Source organism: Schistosoma mansoni, chromosome 1, assembly GCF_000237925.1.
Source record: "Schistosoma mansoni strain Puerto Rico chromosome 1, complete genome".
In the NCBI taxonomy this organism is placed as follows: Eukaryota; Metazoa; Platyhelminthes; class Trematoda; order Strigeidida; family Schistosomatidae; genus Schistosoma; species Schistosoma mansoni.
The window spans coordinates 42561729-42582434 of NC_031495.1; the positions used below are offsets into that span (position 1 = coordinate 42561729).

Consider the following 20706-nt stretch of genomic DNA (forward strand, 5'->3'; position numbering starts at 1 on the left):
GACAAAGTTAGACAAGAATGGGGAGAGTGGACAGCCCTGACGTACAGGGCTGGCGAATCTAATTGTTCAGATTCTCATGTTTTACCAGAAAATGTCATATGCATCAAATGATAGTCTAGAATCTAATACAGTTTGAAGTGGTACCAAATACCTGTAACTTTGAACCAAGTAAACAAACATTTTACTGTTTTTTAGGTCTCGAAAGTCGAAAATCAGCATAATCTTCCTTTGAAAAAGCATCTTCTGAGTAAATATGTCATTCGAACACGATTTCCTTACCAATGATGTTACCGCTGGTAAAGGTATCGAGAAAGAATTACTGATATAGCATTACAGCCTCAAATAAAAAAGGATACATGAATCAAACTATCGCTTGCACACCTTCCATACACAGAGTGATACTGGTAAAGTGTTATACGCTCTTAATTTTAAATATCAACCAAACGATGCGCAACTGAATAACTATTTTTATGACTCAAATGTGAATTAAGAAACGAAACATGAGTTTTGAATATGCAAACACAGCTCTAATGATATATTTTTATTTGACTGAAAGGTACTGCAATCTACCACATATCTGGAACGAAAAGAAATCGTCCAGTGCTTCCAGGTTTTCCACGGTGATCTAGCTTCAATTGACTCCTGATGTCAACTATAAAATTACTAAAATCTCCACAAAACCCCCTTCTGAAATATTAAATCATTTCCATCGTTATGAATATTAGATTATTATTGTACTAACTTGAACAAAACACTGGTATAGTCACTTCTTATGATTACAGAAATTTTATTACTTGCTACTTATTATGAATGAACAAAGACTGATATGACTCGAAGCAAAGAAGAAAGGGAGACTGCAGATAAGAATTTATTATAAACTACGAAAAAAAAACATTAGAAGCTATATATAAATACACTAAGTTATGTATGATTTACTTATCTGATTAACAGAGAAATTTGAATACACTAAACTGAGCGGTAGTTAGCACATAAAGATGTCATAATTAAATTTTTTTTTAAATCACTTTATCACTTAAGAAACATACTTTTAACACGTTTTTTGATTTCCACGAAAAGAAAAGAAGCTAAGAATTTATCCAAGTTAAAAGACATTATATCATTATTGTTTAGTAATTTTATCAGTTTTGATACAACAATTTTTAATCTAGCAATTTGTACATTGTAATCAGCTGATTCTAATTTAGCCACTAAACTGTACAAATTGACGTTGTCTAAAGAGTGAAGTAAAAAGAAAACAAAACACTCATTATTACTATTGTTTACAACATGAGCTATAAAAAATGATATGACAGTGTAACTAGAGTGTATCACAGATCAACATAAGTATTCTCGACGAGACAAGTCTTTCTTTTATCGTTACATTCAAACATTTGACACAATGATCAAGGAATTATAGTGGATACACTTCTAGGTCGGTTACCATTTACCATAAACATACGTGAATTCTTTACGATTGCTTTGTACTTCATATACTTAACTGTACATGTTACTGGTTAATCCCTCATCCCTATAGATGTTTAAGCTTACCAATACAGCGTAGTGAGTTTATAAACTATTGGCGACAGGATATTAAGAAAATAACAAATTATGTAGCACCTAAATGTTCAAATGATGGTTAGAATAAATATCAGAGAGATTACTTCAAATGTGTTATTTATAAAGTCGGCACTCAAATACCGGGAAACTATTTTCTAAAATCCAGACGAAGGTTCTTGTATGTTATTTATAAATCTTGAATAAGATAGTACAAACTAACTAACGTTAATTAGGAACGATCATAGTTTTGAGGCGAAAAAAAAACCATACAATCAAAATATTTAGTATTTATAAGGCCAAAAGGACAGAAAATAATAGAGACCGTTTTATGGTGAAATTAGTGTTGTAATAACTAATTGCTTTTAATACAGTTGACTGCTTAGCTTACAACATTACCGCAGATAATTACGTTTTTGGCAAAGCCAATGCCTGCTAACCCTCGTGGAGGAGCATAGGCCGCCAACCAGCATTCTCCATTCAACCCTGTCCTAGGCGACCCTTTCCAGTTGTTATTCATCCTTTTCATGTCTGCTTCTATTTCCCGACGTAGTGTGTTCTTTGGCCTTCCTCTTTTCCCCTTCCCTCCAGGATTCCAAGTTAGGGCTTGCTTTGTGATGCAGTTTGGTGATTTCCTTAATTCTTGTCCAATCCACTTCACACGTTTTTTCCTAATTTCCTCTTCAGCTGGAAGCTGGTTTGTCCTCTCCCATAAAAGGCTGTTGCTGGTGGTATCCGGCCAGTGAATGTTGAGTAGTTTCTTCTTTCTGTAGATCTTGTAGGGCTTGTAACCTGTTGTTGAGAGTTATATTGAATTCGGTGAGTTTGTTAGTATCTTGAAGAAAGGCCGTATTGAACCATTGTAATGCTGTTGCACCAGTTGTCCAGTGTTTCTTTAGCTTCAGTTTTATCTTGGCCACAACCAGGTGGTGATCTGAGGCTATGTCAGCTCCTCTCCTGCTTCCCACATCTCCCATTGTTCTTCGGAATTTTTTGTCCATACAATTATGATCAATCTGGTTCTCTGTGGTGTGGTCTGATGAGATCCATGTAGCTTTGTGTATGTGTTTGTGGGGGAATATTGTGCCGCCTATAACGAATTTGTTGAATGCACATAAATTTGCAAATCTCTCCCCATTTTCATTTCTCTCTCCCAGTCCATGTCGTCTATTTATATCTTCATATCCGGTGTTGTCCACTCCGACTTTGGCGTTTAGATCTCCCATCAGGATGGTGAGGTCCTTTCTTGAGCATTTCGCTATGATTGATTACAGCCTCGAGTAGAACTGATTTTTATCGTCGTCTTTGGAAATTATACTAGAGACTAAATAAACAAAACGACCAATATATATATATACTTTGATTACATAACAGATGACTTGCAAATTTGTAGGTACAGAATTTCAATAACGAATCTTACTTGGTTTAAAATGACAAGCTTGAAAAATAGTCAAGAGATGAGGTTGCAATTCAAAAATTTCGTTTGCCAACGAATTTTCATTCTGTAAAACATGATCGAATTATAATCAGTATGGTAAACGTTTGTACGTTCGTGAAAAATTGATCAAAATAAGTTGATAATGAATATGATAGAAACATTCTAAGGTCCATAATTTATGCATCCATGTATTCTATACATATGCTGAGTTAAATTTTCATAAAATCAATCAATTCCCTTAACAAATCATACACTATAGGCACACCTTTCATTCCTCAAATAATAGGGCAAACAAGATAATTATCTTAGGAATGAGGTCAGTCTAAAATGGATTATGACTCTCCATTAAGTAGGTTAAATAATGAATAATTTGTACGCTTACACATTATTTCCATTACTCATAAATCATACACCTGAAAACTTACTGGAATGTCAGGGTGCATCACACAGTTTCCTGTGAACATAGAATTGTAAGCAACTTGGTCCGTATGATCAAGAGATAAGTTGACCAAAAAGGAACGTAGACAACGCCAAGAAAGCTTTAAATGTGTTACGGAAGCCATTACATCACACCAATCAGTAAGCGAGATGATACCTATTTGAAGTCAGATTTAGTGAGTTTATGTATTAGACAAGGGATGAACAGTATTGGTTACAAACTAGACTACGTAAAAATAACCCTTCGTTGACTTTACCTATCTCCATGTACTTATAAGTGAACCAAGGCAATTATAGGGGTGCTGTGAATAGAACCTGTAAAATCAATTCGAAATAAACGGATAAAAATAGGACGAATTTAAAACCAGACTGATTACTAGCAAGTTTACTATCCCTGACCCGGAAACACGGTAACGAATATTAAAAGTTACCAAATTCATTACCGGCCATTGTCCTGACTTGATTTATCCACAGACGTTATTTAACTCTACTCAAATCAACAAGCATAGGAAAGTTGAATGGCTCTCCCCCAAAAAATCAATAAGTGACGTCTATATAGAAAACACTGGTGTGCACAGATACAAATTCATCCCAAGTATGTAGAAGTATACTTACTGAGCCAAACTTGTTTGGTAAGAGAATTTACGAATATCAGGCTTTAGAAATGATAAAAATAGATTTTGTTTCTCCGTATAAACTAAACATGACATCGTTTTCATTCAATAAAAAGAATATGTTCTCGCTCAACAGTTACCTTGGTGATAAGTAATATCTAATTATTATCCTTAGTTTGAACTAAACACATTTCTTTTAAGCTTGAGCATATTTTACTCGCTAAATAATTAAATGTTATAAAGGTCAAACGAGAAGTCATTTATTGCATCGAATATCCATTAAAATATCTAAAAAGGGAAGAAAAAATGACAAAATTACATAGTGACTGCTTTACTCGTCCTATTTTCCTTTGCAAGTACAATATAAGGGCATTAACCATTTACTATATTTTCCAAAAAGCAGTAACAAACTTATAACCTGGTAGTCATAACAACTATAGTTAGTGTATAATAGTGTTTGGTAAGTAATTCAGCTAAATAATACATTTTTAAACGAGTTCATTTCCGAAGCTAGACAACGATACATACACAATGAACTATCAGTAATAAAATCGACTGATTTGTATACATGAGAATATTAATAGGCTATAACTGTAGAACTGGTTAAACATCTTTATTAGTCAAACAACCGATTAAAGAGAGATAAAAAAAAACCTAGTGAAATAATATTTAGTTGCTAAGTGGTCGAGCTTACTAACTGTAAATAAATAATAATCAAACTCAGTAACTGAGTAGTTTAATATACCCAACTGTAAACCAGAATTTATTGTGTGAGGTCTAGCTGAACCAATCAGGACCATGTCAAAGCAGGAGGAGCGGAGTATGAATCCAAAATCCAATAACGTAAATAATTAAAATAGAAATAATGTTGTGTGAATAAGAACGAAGAACCACATATGGACAGATTTGGCAGAATTTAAATAATGTATGAATTAAAAGAATAAGATCATGTCTCCTTTTACTTTAACAACAAAAAGTAAAACATTTACATTAACCTGAGTTATGAATGTCCAGTTGACTGAAACATTCCAGGAGTTTTTCTTTATGACGAATTATCCGTTGCCATAAACACACAAATGCCATATTAACAGGATCGTTTAATCTGAAGTTATTATCATAAAATTTGTTGAAGAAAATAGAATAAAGTTGATATTTTCACGAAAAAAAACTGTTAGGGATTACTTATTACAACAATTTTTACTACCTACTTAGTGTAGTCAACATTTAGAATACCGAAAACTATTTGAAATGTAATATAAAAGCTATCAGTAAAAAAACAGTTGTATCATAAACAGACAAGCCTTATTCAAATCTCAATAGAAAACATTATCAACAATTAAAATGAGTGAAAAAAAAGACAAAATAAAATTGTCCTACTGACTTGTCACCATTTAATGTTAATAGCTTTAAAATTATCACTTACCTAATGTGTAAATTTTAAAAAATCCATGAAATGTAAACTTAGTTTAAATAACTAAACACTAATAAAGACTCTAATATGATCTAGAAATAAGCAGTCATTGCTAACGGCGACATTCGTTACAACTTATCCTAAGATAATAAAAAAACACTTTTCATTTTATTTTATCTATGTAAGAATATACAATCTATAGGAAATTAGACCTGACGATGATCGTCAGTAACCTACAAAAGTTGCATCAGTAAATTGTGCTTTTTAGATATAACAGCAATGTGAAACATTACACATATTTCGTGCAGTCAAACAACGAGATTAATGAAATGTTTTAAACAAAACAATTAAATTTCACTGGTTTTTTTGATGGATACATACGATCTGAATAATTATGCAAATAACCTTTGCATCAAAGTAAATGTAAAGGACTTTTAGATTCAGAATTAGATCTTATTTGTATAGACAAATGGGAATAAAAAAGTATTAAGTGTTCAAGAAATACTAAAATATGATAAGAAGAAGTGGACATGTTTAAGATAAGTATCGATAATAAGTACTAGGATCTTAACTAGTTTAGACTGCAATCAAATAAGATAAACAGAATTTGATGATAGATGTGTAGCCAAAAGTACCTTTAAGTTAGAACAAAAGGAGAATAATGCAGAACTACCAAAGAAAAGACGGAAATGTCAAAAGACTGATACATTTTTAACACTTGTTTTCAGATACAATAAGTATGTAGGGAAAACCAGTTAGTGAACTAAGTATGGCTAGCTTAGAATATCTACATGATCCAGCCTGTCTTTTCGCTGAAACAATTTGGTTAATAAGACAATTTAGACTAAACGTTCCTCTGCTTGCTAATTCATGTCCTTTATATACGTAGTTTATTTAAATCTACCTATTCTTCCTAAATTGAATAATATATATTAGGGACACGTATCCGAAAAAGAATGCCTAATCTTTCAACTGATTTTCTGTACAAAACCGCTGGATTGAATGATCACCATAATTATTTTGGTCTTTTATACAGAAACAATGAATTACTTTTCTTCCTTTTTGGCTTTACAGTACCTTCTCAAAAACCTAAATAGATAACCATTGTGGTGTGGACAATGGTCAATCATTTTCAGCTTGGATCGAAATTCTTTGACCCAATAAACGTTCTTCGGTGGTGATCATGCATATAATGAAGTGCGCAAACAGAATAAATGGAAATATTAGTGGCTCATCGCAATTTCAGATGAGTAGTTGTAAAAAATATGACAAAAACGTTTTATTCTTGCGATCGCTCTTCTGTATCGTCAGTGAAATTAAACACCAATTACTATCATTTGAGTCTAATTAAAAGATTTATTAGATACCACTGAATATCAATAGTTGTATAAACTGATTGAAATCCTAAATAACTAAAATACAAGGAACTTACGTTCTGTTCTTATCTAATACTTGATCTTGTACTTTTATAAGAACAAATACATTCACATAGATGTTAAGCGATGATAAAAAAGTATCTTTTGGTACACATTTTAATGGATACAGAGAAACAATAGCGTTTGGGTTGGTTACATTTATTTCATTAGACTTGCCACCAGTAACACAAGCATAGGCACCTTCATTACTGCGTAGTGTAAAATAATCGAATGATGAAAATATAGTTAAAACTTTTCCTGAGTGGGAAATATGCCATCCTTCCATATAGCATTCATGTGATCGAATAATCATAGAAAAACTTGTTGTATCTAAGAAACTATCAGTAATATCAGGACCGAAATAACAACCTGCACCACGGAAACCGTTGGGTCGACATCCATCTTTATCTTGAGGATCACTCCATAATAAATCTAAAACCTAATAAAACAAAATACAATAGAAGTAAAAACAAACGACTGCATGAAAACAAAAAAATCATTGAAAATGTTCACCAAAAACATTAATGTGAAATCAAAATCGTTAGAAAAACAATCACTTTTCAACTCTATTACAAAACCATACAAACATCATCCATTAATTTTTTTATGTATGAGCAGTTAAACATCCATTTGTTTCATACCTGTTGCCAATCATTAAAATTCACACGGTTATCCCCATCCAAACATGGTTGTAGAAGTGAGGAAAGCTTTGGAATAAAATTTAACAAAATAAACAGAAAAAGAATAAGAGTAGCGCAATAGTCAAACAATCAGATGAAAAAAAACACCCTTTAAAATTACAAGTACCGTATACACCCACAATATATTCTTCGCACTGACCATAGAACTATACTAGAGTTAACTTTAAAGGCTAATAGAATTTCCGAAATATATAGTAATTGAAAAATTTAAACATTATTCATATAATTTCATTTAGTATTGTTTGTCTGAATCTTCCCATCGATGTTTTAGGACTGCAACTGGTCAGTCTCTAATTGGCATATGTGCATACTGTGCGTATTGCCTCGATATAGCCTAATTTCACAAGCATTGTAAGCAAAGATGGGTAGTGGCTAGCAGTGGAATCCAGGACGCGCGTTTCGTCCTATTTGGGAACTTCACCACATCGCATAAGCAAGTGGCTATCAGAACTCAGTGGCCGAGTGGATAACGCGATGGCGTTTGAAGCGAAAGGTACTGGGTTCGAGTCCCAGAGTGAACATCAACTCTGAGATGCAGGTACATCCAGCTGACAAGTCCCAAATAGGACGAAACGTGCGTTCTGGATTCCACTGCTAGCCACTATCCATCTTTGCTTATTATTTATATATATTCAAAAATATAGCAAAATTTAAATTTTGTTGAAATACACTACTTTTTTATCGTTATAACTAAGTTTACAGGCTATTAGTTGAAATAAGACCGCATCCCTATCTTATTATTTAAATTTAAGTATCTTTATCGTTTTGAATAATCAATCATTTTAGTTAATAATCCTGAACAATCACATACCACTTTCACAGTAAATTTATATTGTATTACAACTATGCTGATATTTATCTGATCTATTCTTTGTAAATAAGATGACCGATTCCTGATTTCAAGTCGCTAATAATTAAATTATACTTGTTAATCTAACATCTACAGCTCATGTGATGTGTGTACAAAAAGGTAAACCAAAGAAATACGCAAAATTTATCATATTTTGTGAATTTTGCTGTTCTTATTTTGTCTAAACGAATAAAGATTTGATTTTTGTTTTAATTATTTTTTTAAAAAAATTGATTTTAAATTCAAATAATTATGTTTTTATCTCACTTTAAATCTATTTAGAAGCTTTAATTTCACAAGATCCGTATGTTTTGATATACCACCATGGCAGATAAATATTCTTTCATTGACGATAGCTCCAATTGGTAGAGAGCAGAACAGTTTGTCACATAAGTGAATTAAATTATTTTTATCTTTCTACAAATTGAAAAGGTAGTAATAATAATAACAATAATAATAATAATTACGGGCTAAAATAATTCGAATGGATTTTTAGATCTAGATTTCAGGACAATTTTATGATAGATAACTGAAAATTCTCTCCTAAATGTAATGGTTAGTTTATCTATCATAATCTGGTTTTTAGGATTAGCATATTTATACTTTATGAAGCGAATTAAATTCATTATTCAATCAATCATTTCATTCTTCATTTTATGTAATATATTATAAATTATTATTTAACTTCCTAGCACATTATTTACCTACATTGCGCTTTAAATAATTATTGAACTTAAGGTTAATGATATCTCCATACTAAAAATAGTAGGATATAAGACTAAATTTCTCCAATTGTGAATTGTTTTACAAAATTAACAACCATAAAACATAATGTTATATATTTAAGTTCATCAGTCGTTAATGAAAATTTATTACAATGTATTACCATTAAACAATCTGTTTAGATATAATAACTTGACTGATAAGAAAATATTTACTAATGATAGATTACAGTAAAGTGTTATGGCAAATAAGATCAGTATATTGCCTTGGTACGGCCGAGAGTGGGGAGAGTCCGCTCCCTCCCTCAAAATGCTCTCACATGGCCACGTGTATATAGCCTCTGCCAGGGAAGTCCTATTCACTGCCTTCTCGTGGCGGGGGTATTGTTTACGAAATTGAGAGGACAAAAAGCGAATGTCCGGCGCTTTAACCGGGTTGGTGGACATAGAGGATCCACCTAGGGGAGTTGGGAAACCCTGATTCCAAACCAATGGTGTACATGGGCTCCATTATCCTAAGAGGACAAATGGCGTATGAATCAATCGTTGATCAACGGCTACCATGGGACTGCATCTCCTCACGATGCTCCACTGCCTTGTGGATCATACCTTAAGGTCAAAGGCTCCGGGTATGACCCCCTAAGAAAACCACCTGCTTCAGTTTGGGCACCTGGGCAGTATCACAGCCCTCACATAAATCAAATGAGATTTGTGCGGCGCATATTTATCTGGTGCTTCCTTGTACCAATATTTATGTGTTTAAATAAAAATTTTAAAAAATTGATAAGAACTGAAATTAAACGGTATACAATAAAGTAAGAGTTACAAATTCCCAAGCATCGCCTAACTCAGTGATCAATGCAAATTAGTAAAGCAGACAAGAGTTAAGAGAAATCAAATCAAAACCAGTTTGTAAGTCCCCTGACTATTGTGGACAGGTACAGATGTTCTAGTTCAGTTCCATGAAACAAGCATAATAGAAAGTTGGAATATCTAAATGATATGAAAAAAATTAGTCACAATCCTCTATATCTATTCATTTTTAAACTATTAAAATTTTTAATTATTTGTCACATTTCATATATTTTGTTCATCAATCTCAATAATTCTTTTCGAAATATAATCCTTATGTTTAGCTGCCAATACTACTACTCTGTCTTTTCGTTGCCCTAATGTAAGAACAAGTAGGAACTTGAGCTAATACACAACTATGTAAAATCCTACACTGTTTTTGAATGACATCAGTAAAATTCATAATTGAATGAAAGTGTCTTCAATATTTAAAATCCTTTTCCATTTGACACTTAACTGGTTATGATGGGCGGCGTCCGAGATCTGATACTGATAAACAAGGTGCTACGCACTAACAACCCACAACTAACTACTGAAATAGAAGACAAGAGCGAAAGAGAGAGTCTATTGGGCTATCAAAAAAAAATATATATATATATATACTCTGTAGAAAACCAAACCCATTTTTTAGACAATTATATTATATATCCCTTAGGACATATTCGATTGGTACCAAGTGACTTTCTCATTTGGTTACTTCTGATTACCCCACAATATTAAAACTCTGCTAATTGTTAGACATACTTTCGAATTAGTACAAAATTAATACACTAAAAACTATAAACAACAAAAAGACTTCGAAATGAATCTCGTTAAAAATTTAATTAAGAATTCTAATGTTTAATGCTTGAAAAAAAACGTTTTTAAAATACAACTACAAGATATCTGGTTGAATACTGAACAGGCTACTTGAATAAAGTCGAAACTGTAAAACGAGAATACAACTTACAGAATATTTATTTGATAGTTCTTTTACAAATCCATATCTAAACAAGTTTGCAACAGAATAAAACTCATTAGGATGAACAAAAAACTTTAGTAAAGATAACCGTCAGTAAACAATAAAGTACTATTAAGATAAAATGAATCGACGCCTTACTTTTATAACTGTCACTGCCAATAACAAACTTCTCACGAAGTAACATGTGAAAGTTTGGAGTCATGGCTTAATGTGTTCGACTCTCTACCAATAAGTCGCAGGTCCGAGCCCCACTCCACCTACTTCCGTTTGGGAACCCGGATAGTATCACTAATCTACAGACAAAAAGTGTGGCTTAAAGCCGGGTATACGAATGCGTACTTCGTGAACTACGTGAAACATGTGAAAGTTAGATATGAATAGTTAGCAAATGCAAGAAATAAGAAAAATAGAACACATGATACTGAATTTTAATACTCATATACAAGTCTATATAACAGAGAGTCGAGTAATTTAAATATATAGATACAATGGAATACAACATTTTGAGTTTGACCATTAGTTATCTTATTTAGGCAAATATTTCGCAATAAGTGAAGCTATCACTATACATTGCCATATATATATATATATATATATATATATATATATATATATATATATATATATATATATAATCTTATGAGCTATAGCAACTATGAAAACATTCAGTTGACCCGTGCACGCATTTAGCTATTCATAGATACCATTCTTGTACAAAATAGGGCGTAATCGAAACAATAATATTAATGAAAATATCGGCTTTGAGTGTTTATATATTTGCATAATTCAACTAAAAAAAGTACAGATCTAATAGAAAGTAAGTAAATGTGAAGATAAAAAGGTCAAAGGTGAAATGATACATACACAATAATAATTTTTTGATAACACCACAAACATTTCGTTCACTGAAAGGAAAGAATAGCAATAAGTCTCAATAATTTGTACTACAGTTTATAAAGAAATAAGATTTTTATTCCAGAGAATAAAACAAACAAAACTTTAAACTAAGTTCGCTTATAAATAACGAAGTAATTCCATAAAATGGTTCATAACAAGACACTTCAAAAGCATTTTTTATAAAGCAAAAGTGTGTAAACTTCACAATAACACAACTCACTACAATTAAGTCGACCCTGTCATAAACTAACACCAGCTGGCGAAGTAATGGAAACTAATAAATGGTAGACAGCTGCTTTATCTAAGTTTTGGATTTGACAACAGCGTGTACCTACTACTATCAAACCTGGCAACTTTGGATCTCGCAGCGAGTACGCCACTATTAAATCACTGACAAGGTCGTATACGACACTAGAACAAAACAAATTCGTAATTTTTCTCGGTTTTTATTTTGATGTGCGTCAGTAATGAAGACAATTTTTAAATTGGACAAATCCCAAACCTTTAAAAATTCAATGAACTTTTGCAAATGACTTTTATTCTTACAAAAAGGCAACTACTCGTTAATCTTATAAATCATCACATGAAGAAAAATTCGAAGTTAATTACGACTACGTTTTAAAACTGCCTAGGTTACACAAATATTCTCTTTCCGTGATGAGAAGTCTGGTACACTTAAAAACTGAAGTAGAAATTTGAACATCTTCAAGCAGAATATTATTTTTTTGACGTACAGAGAATGGTATATAAGGTATTGTTAGTTTTATGATGAAAACTAACCTTTCATTCACCATGATATCTTCATGATTTCCCCGATTAAGAAATACATAGGTTGGGTAAGTTAATACAGCCATTAACAATAAACTTAACACTTCGGCTGATTTGGTTCCTCGATCGACAAAATCTCCATTGAATACAAAACGATTCCGAGAGTTTGGTAAACCAGTCTATAAATACGATAAAGTTAATATGAGTAATTTATGACACTTAGTGAACACATCCTTTAGAAATGTGAACCTATGAATTTTTTATGTTTGTCAGGTTTGACTTTGAATGGAAATTGTATCATAGATGTTAGACTAAAAAAATTTCCATCAAAATAAATCTGGTTTAACATTGAGTAGTTAGAGGCAAAAAGTCCTTAGTAGTTACACATGAAAATTGATCGGTGGAGCTATATAGAGACACAACTGGAGAGAATGATTTGTTGTTATCTAATAGTTAATTAATGGTTGCTTTAACAACCCAATACTCAGTATTGGGATATGTAGATTTAAAATTTGTGTCCAGCTACTTCGAACTTGTAGACATTTGCTGCTGGTGAGTGATGACAAAACTAATACTAGATTTAAGGCATCCAATTTAACCTATTCAAACACCTAACATTCAAAGCGATTAGGACAGAAATTTAATGTACACTAATTTCATACTTACAGTGTAGCGTAAATAATCCTGATTCGCTTTTATTAAAGCTTATAAGTACTTATCTTTACTGTATTAACGTTTTTTGAGTTCATCTCTATCAGGTTTATAAGAAAAACTTTAAAATCCATTTTAGAAGCATCTTAAAATATATATGATTTCTTGTGGTTAACATCACCTGTTTCTGTCATATTCTTTTTGAGACATTACGAATCAAGAGCTTACACTATAATGGGTACAGACTAAAAGAAACCATTAGAGATTGAACTGGCAACAGATACTATACTTTAACTGATACTCAACACTGAACAAATAATGAGATAAGACTAAAATTTGTAGAAAAGATTTTAATGTCACAAGATAAGGCAATCGTAAAGATAAATACTGCTGATTAAATAACTACCCATATGACTGAAGAATAAAAGCAAAAAATAGTTTGCTATCAATTATTTTTGGTGGACTAAATAAATTGTCTAGAAAAGCTTGAACTACCATTTTGGAAATAACTCCGAGTATGTGAAGAAAGGAGGAAATTGTCCTTCTTCAATGTTTGCAGTAATTGATATCAGGAATATCAAAATTTATTAAGGTAAGTTCACATACTGTTTATCGCTCATTAAATAATTTATACACCTTTTTTGCCCTCTTTTGTACAATAACATTACTGTCGCAAGAAAATTGTTTAGGATAATCCATGCGACTCAATTTGGCTGTTTATTTGCAAATTAAATCTTATCGGTCATAACCCAGCGTTATACATTTGGGGTTGATGATATTGGGTAATAGTGGTATACACAAATCGTAATTTATTCTTATAAAGTATATCATCCCAAATACACTGGAGTTGTAGGCTAAATAGATTTTAAAACCAATAACAACCACTTAAGATGTAGTCTATAAATTTAATAATGGATCCAACAACGTTCAGTCGTAATGTAGTTTAAAAATTATGACGAAGTTGGATTATGGTAAGATAAACTAATAACCAAATAAGAATCATATATCCACGTAGAAGAAACAGCTTCTTTGAAAAAAACTCTAAATAAAATAATCTGTTGTAGTTGTTCTTAAAACAAGAAACCGTAATTATATTAAAACTACCAATTCATGGAAAATACACTGAACTACATGTTAAACAGGTTTCTCTATAGATTAATAATCTATGCACGTAATTTATAATTACTAACAACAATAGATATCATATCTTAATATACCGTGGACTGAGTAGCTAAATAGTATCGTTATGTATCCACCATACACCAAGGGTCACTTAAAACTTCAGATACAAATCGTAATCTGAATTTCAAGTCAAATTCATATTCATCTATTAGTCTTGTTGTTTTCTATAACTAATTGTTATTTACCCCTCAACCATGTTTTATTGTTTCAGTTATCATAATTAGACTCCATTAACTATACAATGAGTTTATTAACGTAATCCGTACAACACAACCACATACATAAATATAATATGACGAATTGATAAAATACAGTAATAAATTAGGTAACCTTGATGGAAAGATGCAAACCATTAAAAATATGTAATTAAAAAGTGGGTGTATCTCAGTAAAATTGCTTTATATATATATATATATCAATAGAAATACGTTGAAATAAAAATATTCTAAAATGAACTGAATCAATTCGACCACTTTCTTTTGATTTTCTACAAAAGCTTACTTCCTCAAAAACTCTTAAAGCTGCAAGCAGATTGCCATGGAGATCACCACAGATAATCAAATGGTGTTCATCTTCAAGCTGAATTTCTGTTAGATTTGGTTGTTGGCTAAAAAATTCTGTAGCTTTGTTCAGTATCAAAGTGAAGAAGTTGGTGGGAATTATCTAGCAATCCAAAAAAAAGTCAAATTCATTCACAAGGTAATATAAATGAGCCAAGTTTTCACTCCTTACTAATCATTGTACAATGTAATGATGAAACAACAGGATAGTAGTTACTGAGTACAGTTCAAACGCCATTTGACCTACATCAGCTAGGGCAGTATCAAAAGCTCACATAGAAAATACATAGCTCGAAAAGGGGCGCAGAAACCTGTGTTGATAAGTGAGTTTACCTGGATTTACAAATTCATTATTATTATTATTATTATCATTAATATTATTATTTCCAAGATACGAGCAAACACACCAAATGACTTATTTAGGTGATTGGAGGTGGCCAACAGGAAACCCTGGACCTAAGTTTCGTACTAGCTAGCGTCCATCAGCAAAGCATATCTGTAGAGTAGAGGGGACATGTGCCCCCTCGTAGGTTTGACACTGACTACCTCCAACCTCCAAACATCTCAGCACAGTGTATGCAGTGTCGACGCGCTCAACTACTTGATCATCTGTAATTGGCTTAACCATCGGTATAGATCAGTCCTGAAGCAAAATTTTGCATTTAAAGGGGCTGATACGCACTCAAACACGCTTGGATTACTGCTCAAGGAGTTCAGATTGCTTTGCATTTTATCAGAGTCTTTATTAAACACAAACGTGACATACAAGTCGATTCAGATCGTCTCTGGTAGTCTCGTTTTCTGAGCTAGTTTCTATCATGCATAAACAATTCAATTTTAACTGAGTTGTACCTATTTTATGTGCAAACCAGTGTGGACTTGGATTCATTTATACTATAGATGGATCAACAAAAAAGAACTCTGTACGATGCTGCATTGACTGAAGTTCCAGTCTAATAAAATAATGCAATGATTAGAACGGAAAGAATAAGGGAACGGAAAATAAATAAAAGTAGGAAAATATGGTATTTGTTATTCAGATAGAAAAGTGAGTGGATTGTCACAAATGCACTTGCTCCTGAACTATATTACAAGTGCTGAAGATAACGACTATTAATATCGCATAGAATTCATTTTGAGTAAACTGCCTAAAACCAATGGTTCAAGATTAGTGTAATCACTTATTATAGTTCTCATGTTTTTAATCCTACGCTTATTTAAACCGGGAACAAGTAGGTTGCCATACATAATAGGTGTTCTAGATATTAAAAAGGAAATTATATACGGGAAAATACCAATGACTGAAGTTAAAAATAACTCCAAAGTTTCGCTCAGCATTCTGCTTCGAGAATCTTCAAGAAAATAATTAAAAATCAGAATTGTCGAACAAAAATTGAGTTCATAAAATAAATGTAAACTAAGCAATTATCAAAACAAGTTGAGATACGCAAAATACTGAGTTATTCTGTGAATCTTATGTTCCACCAACTCCGCCTGCAGCTCTTCTAGAGCTACTGCCAGTCCCAAGCCCACACAAAGGAGGAGGGTTGGACATGAGGCTGGTAACCCCAGCCCGTAGAAAAAAATCTTGCTAAAAAAACACCAACCAGATCAAACAAATTAAACTATTTAAACTTTGCCCTCCGAGTTCAAGGAAGAATTATGATGCCTCAGGATGAAAATCGAGATCCTTCAAAAGTCACAAGGCCGATGCCCCTTCTAACAACCAGAACAACAATTAATATAGATACATGGTACGTCCGGACAATATGGGAGACCAGGAAAATCAGTCAAATAGCAAAGGAAATAAGGAGATGAAAAATTGACAGTACTTGGAATCAACGAAATCCATGAAACCCAAGCAGGAGAGCAAAGGCTAGATACGAGAGAGATGCTTCTGTACTCCGGCCACGAAAAAGAAAATGTTCCATACACTCGGGGAGTTGCTCTAATGCTGTCCAGAGAAGCACAAAATTCACTTGTGGGATGGGAACCTCACGGATCCAGAATCGTCAAAGCATCGTTCAAAACAAAGGAGGGGCTGTAATCAATCATAGCAAAATGCTCAAGAAAGGACCTCACCGTCCTGATGGGAGATCTAAACGCCAAAGTCGGAGTGGACAACACCGGATATGAAGATATAAATGGACGACATGGACTGGGAGAGAGAAATGAAAATGGGGAGAGATTTGCAAATTTATGTGCATTCAACAAATTCGTTATAGGCGGCACAATATTCCCCCACAAACACATACACAAAGCTACATGGATCTCATCAGACCACACCACAGAGAACCAGATTGATCATAATTGTATGGACAAAAAATTCCGAAGAACAATGGAAGATGTGGGAAGCAGGAGAGGAGCTGACATAGCCTCAGATCACCACCTGGTTGTGGCCAAGATAAAACTGAAGCTAAAGAAACACTGGACAACTGGTGCAACAGCATTACAATGGTTCAATACGGCCTTTCTTCAAGATACTAACAAACTCACCGAATTCAATATAACTCTCAACAACAGGTTACAAGCTCTACAGGATCTACTGAATGAGCAAGAAACTACTTTGGAGGACAACTGGAAAGGGATAAAAGAAGCATTAACTTCAACGTGTCAGGAGGTTCTTGGTCCTAAGAAGCATCATCACAAAGAATGGATCTCTATGGGAACCCTGGACAAAATTCAAGAAAGGAAGAACAAGAAACTAGCAATTAACAGCAGTCGAACACGACCAAAGAAAGTCAAGGCACAAGCAGAGTACACAGAAGCAAACAAGCAAGTGAAGGAGGGTATTAAAGCCGACAAACAGAAATACATGGGAGAACTAGCAACGACGGTAGAAAAAGCTGCAAGAGAAGGGAATATGAAACGACTACAGGATGCAACGAAGAAACTGGCAGGGAGATATAGTAAACCAGAGATACCCGTCAAGGACAAAGAAGGAAAGACAATCACGGAGATTGAAGAACAGAGGAAAAGACGGGTAGAATACTTTGAAAAACTGGTCAATAGACCAGCCCCATTGAATCCACCGGACATCGAAACAACGCGCACAGACCTTCCCATAGTTGTCACTCCACCAACTATCGGAGAAATCAAGATGGCCGGCCAGCAGACAAGTCAAGAAGGAGGAAGCAGCAGGACCTGACAACATACCAGCTGAAGCACTGAAGTCAAGCATTGAAGCAACTGCAAACATACTTCACTTTCTATTCAAGATTTGGGAGGAGAAACAAATGCCGACGGACTGGAAAGAATGATACCTCACCAAGATACCAAAGAAAGGAGATCTGAGCAAATGTGAGAATACAGAGGCATCAGTTTAATATCAGTACCAGGAAAAGTTTTCAACAGTGTTGCTGAACCGGATGAAAGACGCAGTAGACGTTTGACGTCGAGATCAACAGGCTGGATTCCGTAGGGATCGGTCGTGCAAAGACCGAGTTGCGACACTACGGGTCATCGTGGAACAATCAGTTGAGTGGAATTTGTCACTATACATCAACTTCATTGACTATGAGAAGGCGTTTGACAGTGTGCACAGGAGAACATTGTGGAAACTTCTTCGACACTATGGAGTTCCTCAGAAGATTGCCAACATTATCCAGAACTCATACGACGGACTACAGTGCAAAGTGGTGCATGGAGGACAGCTGACAGATGCATTTCCAGTAAGGACCGGAGTCAGACAAGGCTGTCTACTCTCCCCCTTCCTCTTTCTTCTGGTGATTGACTGGATTATGAGGACCTCGACATCTGACGGGGAAACAAGGAATACAACGGACATCTCAGAATCAGTTAGATGATTTGGACTTCGCAGATGACCTAGACCCCCTATCTCATACACACGAATAAATACAGACGAAGAGAAAAATGTAGCAGCAGCCTCTGCATCAATAGGCCTCAACATACACAAAGGAAAAAGCAAGATTCTCAAATACAACTCGGAGAACGCCAAGCCAATCACACTTAATGGAGAAACTCTGGAAGAGGTGGAAACATCCAAGTACCTGGGAAGCATCATTGACGAACAAGGAGGATCTGATGCAGACGTAGAGGCGAGGATTTCGGCAAAACAAGGGCTGCATTTCCACAATTGAAGAACATATCGAACTCAAAACAACTTTCAACTAATTTCAAAGTGGGAATCTTCAATACGAACGTCAAGACAGTCAGTTCTACTGTACGGAGCTGAAACCTGGAGAACTACTAAATCCATCGTCAACAAGGCACAAGTATTTATGAACAGTTGTCTACACAAAATACTCAACATTCACTGGCCGGATACCACCAGCAACAGCCTTTTATGGGAGAGGACAAACCAGCTTCCAGCTGAAGAGGAAATTAGGAAAAAACGTGTGAAGTGGATTGGACAAGAATTAAGGAAATCACCAAACTGCATCACAAAGCAAGCCCTAACTTGGAATCCTGGAGGGAAGGGGAAAAGAGGAAGGCCAAAGAACACACTACGTCGGGAAATAGAAGCAGACATGAAAAGGATGAATAACAACTGGAAAGGGTCGCCTAGGACAGGGTTGAATGGAGAATGCTGGTTGGCGGCCTATGCTCCTCCACAAGGGGTAACAGGCGTAGGTAAAAAAAAAGTATATTCAACCACTTCTAGTTTTGATTATTCCCCTGAAAATGCTCAGACCAGAATGCCGAGTAAAATATTGGATGTATTTAATTTTAATTGCTGAGATTTTTCCAAAGTTAATTTCGCTCTAATGTCTTCTATAAAATTGGAACCCAAATATTGTAAAACTACTAATTCGACATTGAATAGGAATAATATATTTGTAAAATCTCAGCGAATGAATTTGTAGAGATTTTACAAATATATTATTCCCATTCAATGTCTTACATCAACTCAGCGCTCAAATACTGTGAAACTATTCGCTCTAATTTAGACGAGAGTTCTTATATACTAATTCGAATTCAGACAAAAATTCCTACAAAAAAAGGATATTATAGATAATTAGATTTATAAGAGATATAGCATTGCTTAGAGTTACGGATACTATCACTCATTATCTGGTAGCTCTAAAATAGTAACTAAAAGCATATTACATTTACAAAAACAAGGGATTTTTTCCATAATTGGTGAACTTGTCGTTTCAAGAGATTGAACATACTTTATCTGACTGTATCCAAGTAAGAAAAGATAGAAAATTCTCTTCAGGTATTGGAAAGTGTAGATGATTGGGGTCCGGATTGAAATCGCTTGTAAATGAAGGTTCCCTATTACACAAAAATTTGTTGGATGCTGAAATACAAAAATAAATGAAGAGCAGGACTAGGAAACTAATAAGAACCAAATTATCATATGGGTATTTTGCAATGTAACTACTAAAACTTTGGTAGAATAACCAACTGACCGTCAAACTTAAACTTTGGTAAAAACTGATCGGAACTTCAGACCAATAGCTAGCAAGTTAGGGGAAACGAAACTAAAACATGATCCTCGATATTGTCAAGGACTGAATCATACTGAGAAGCACTACAGTATTGATACGAGTCACAAACCAAGTACGAAGGCATGTCAACTCAGTCAATTTGAAGGAAACGCTTGAACCGAATTAAATTTTTACTAAAAAAAAAGAATTAGTATAAATCACTCCAAATAATGACGAACTTCAGTGTAGATGTTATAAAGTATTGGACGTTGTTCAAGATAACTTAATTAATTAAT

General features: G+C 33.8%; 1 protein-coding gene across 1 annotated transcript; it reads right to left on the reverse strand.

Annotated features, from left to right (window-relative positions):
* Window positions 1-1029: 1029 nt before the first annotated feature.
* On the reverse strand, window positions 1030-20557 carry Smp_151410 (putative protein phosphatase-7; the record flags this gene model as incomplete). Its single annotated transcript, XM_018794481.1, has 11 exons — window positions 20150-20557; window positions 14956-15117; window positions 12634-12800; window positions 10945-10981; window positions 8689-8838; window positions 7512-7577; window positions 6888-7309; window positions 5040-5146; window positions 3418-3587; window positions 2975-3056; window positions 1030-1232 (listed from the first exon to the last, which is right to left on the reverse strand). The coding sequence occupies exons 3-11, from the start codon at window positions 12705-12707 to the stop codon at window positions 1030-1032; spliced, it is 1311 nt and encodes a 436-aa protein (XP_018648890.1). The 5' UTR covers window positions 12708-12800; window positions 14956-15117; window positions 20150-20557.
* Window positions 20558-20706: the final 149 nt, after the last annotated feature.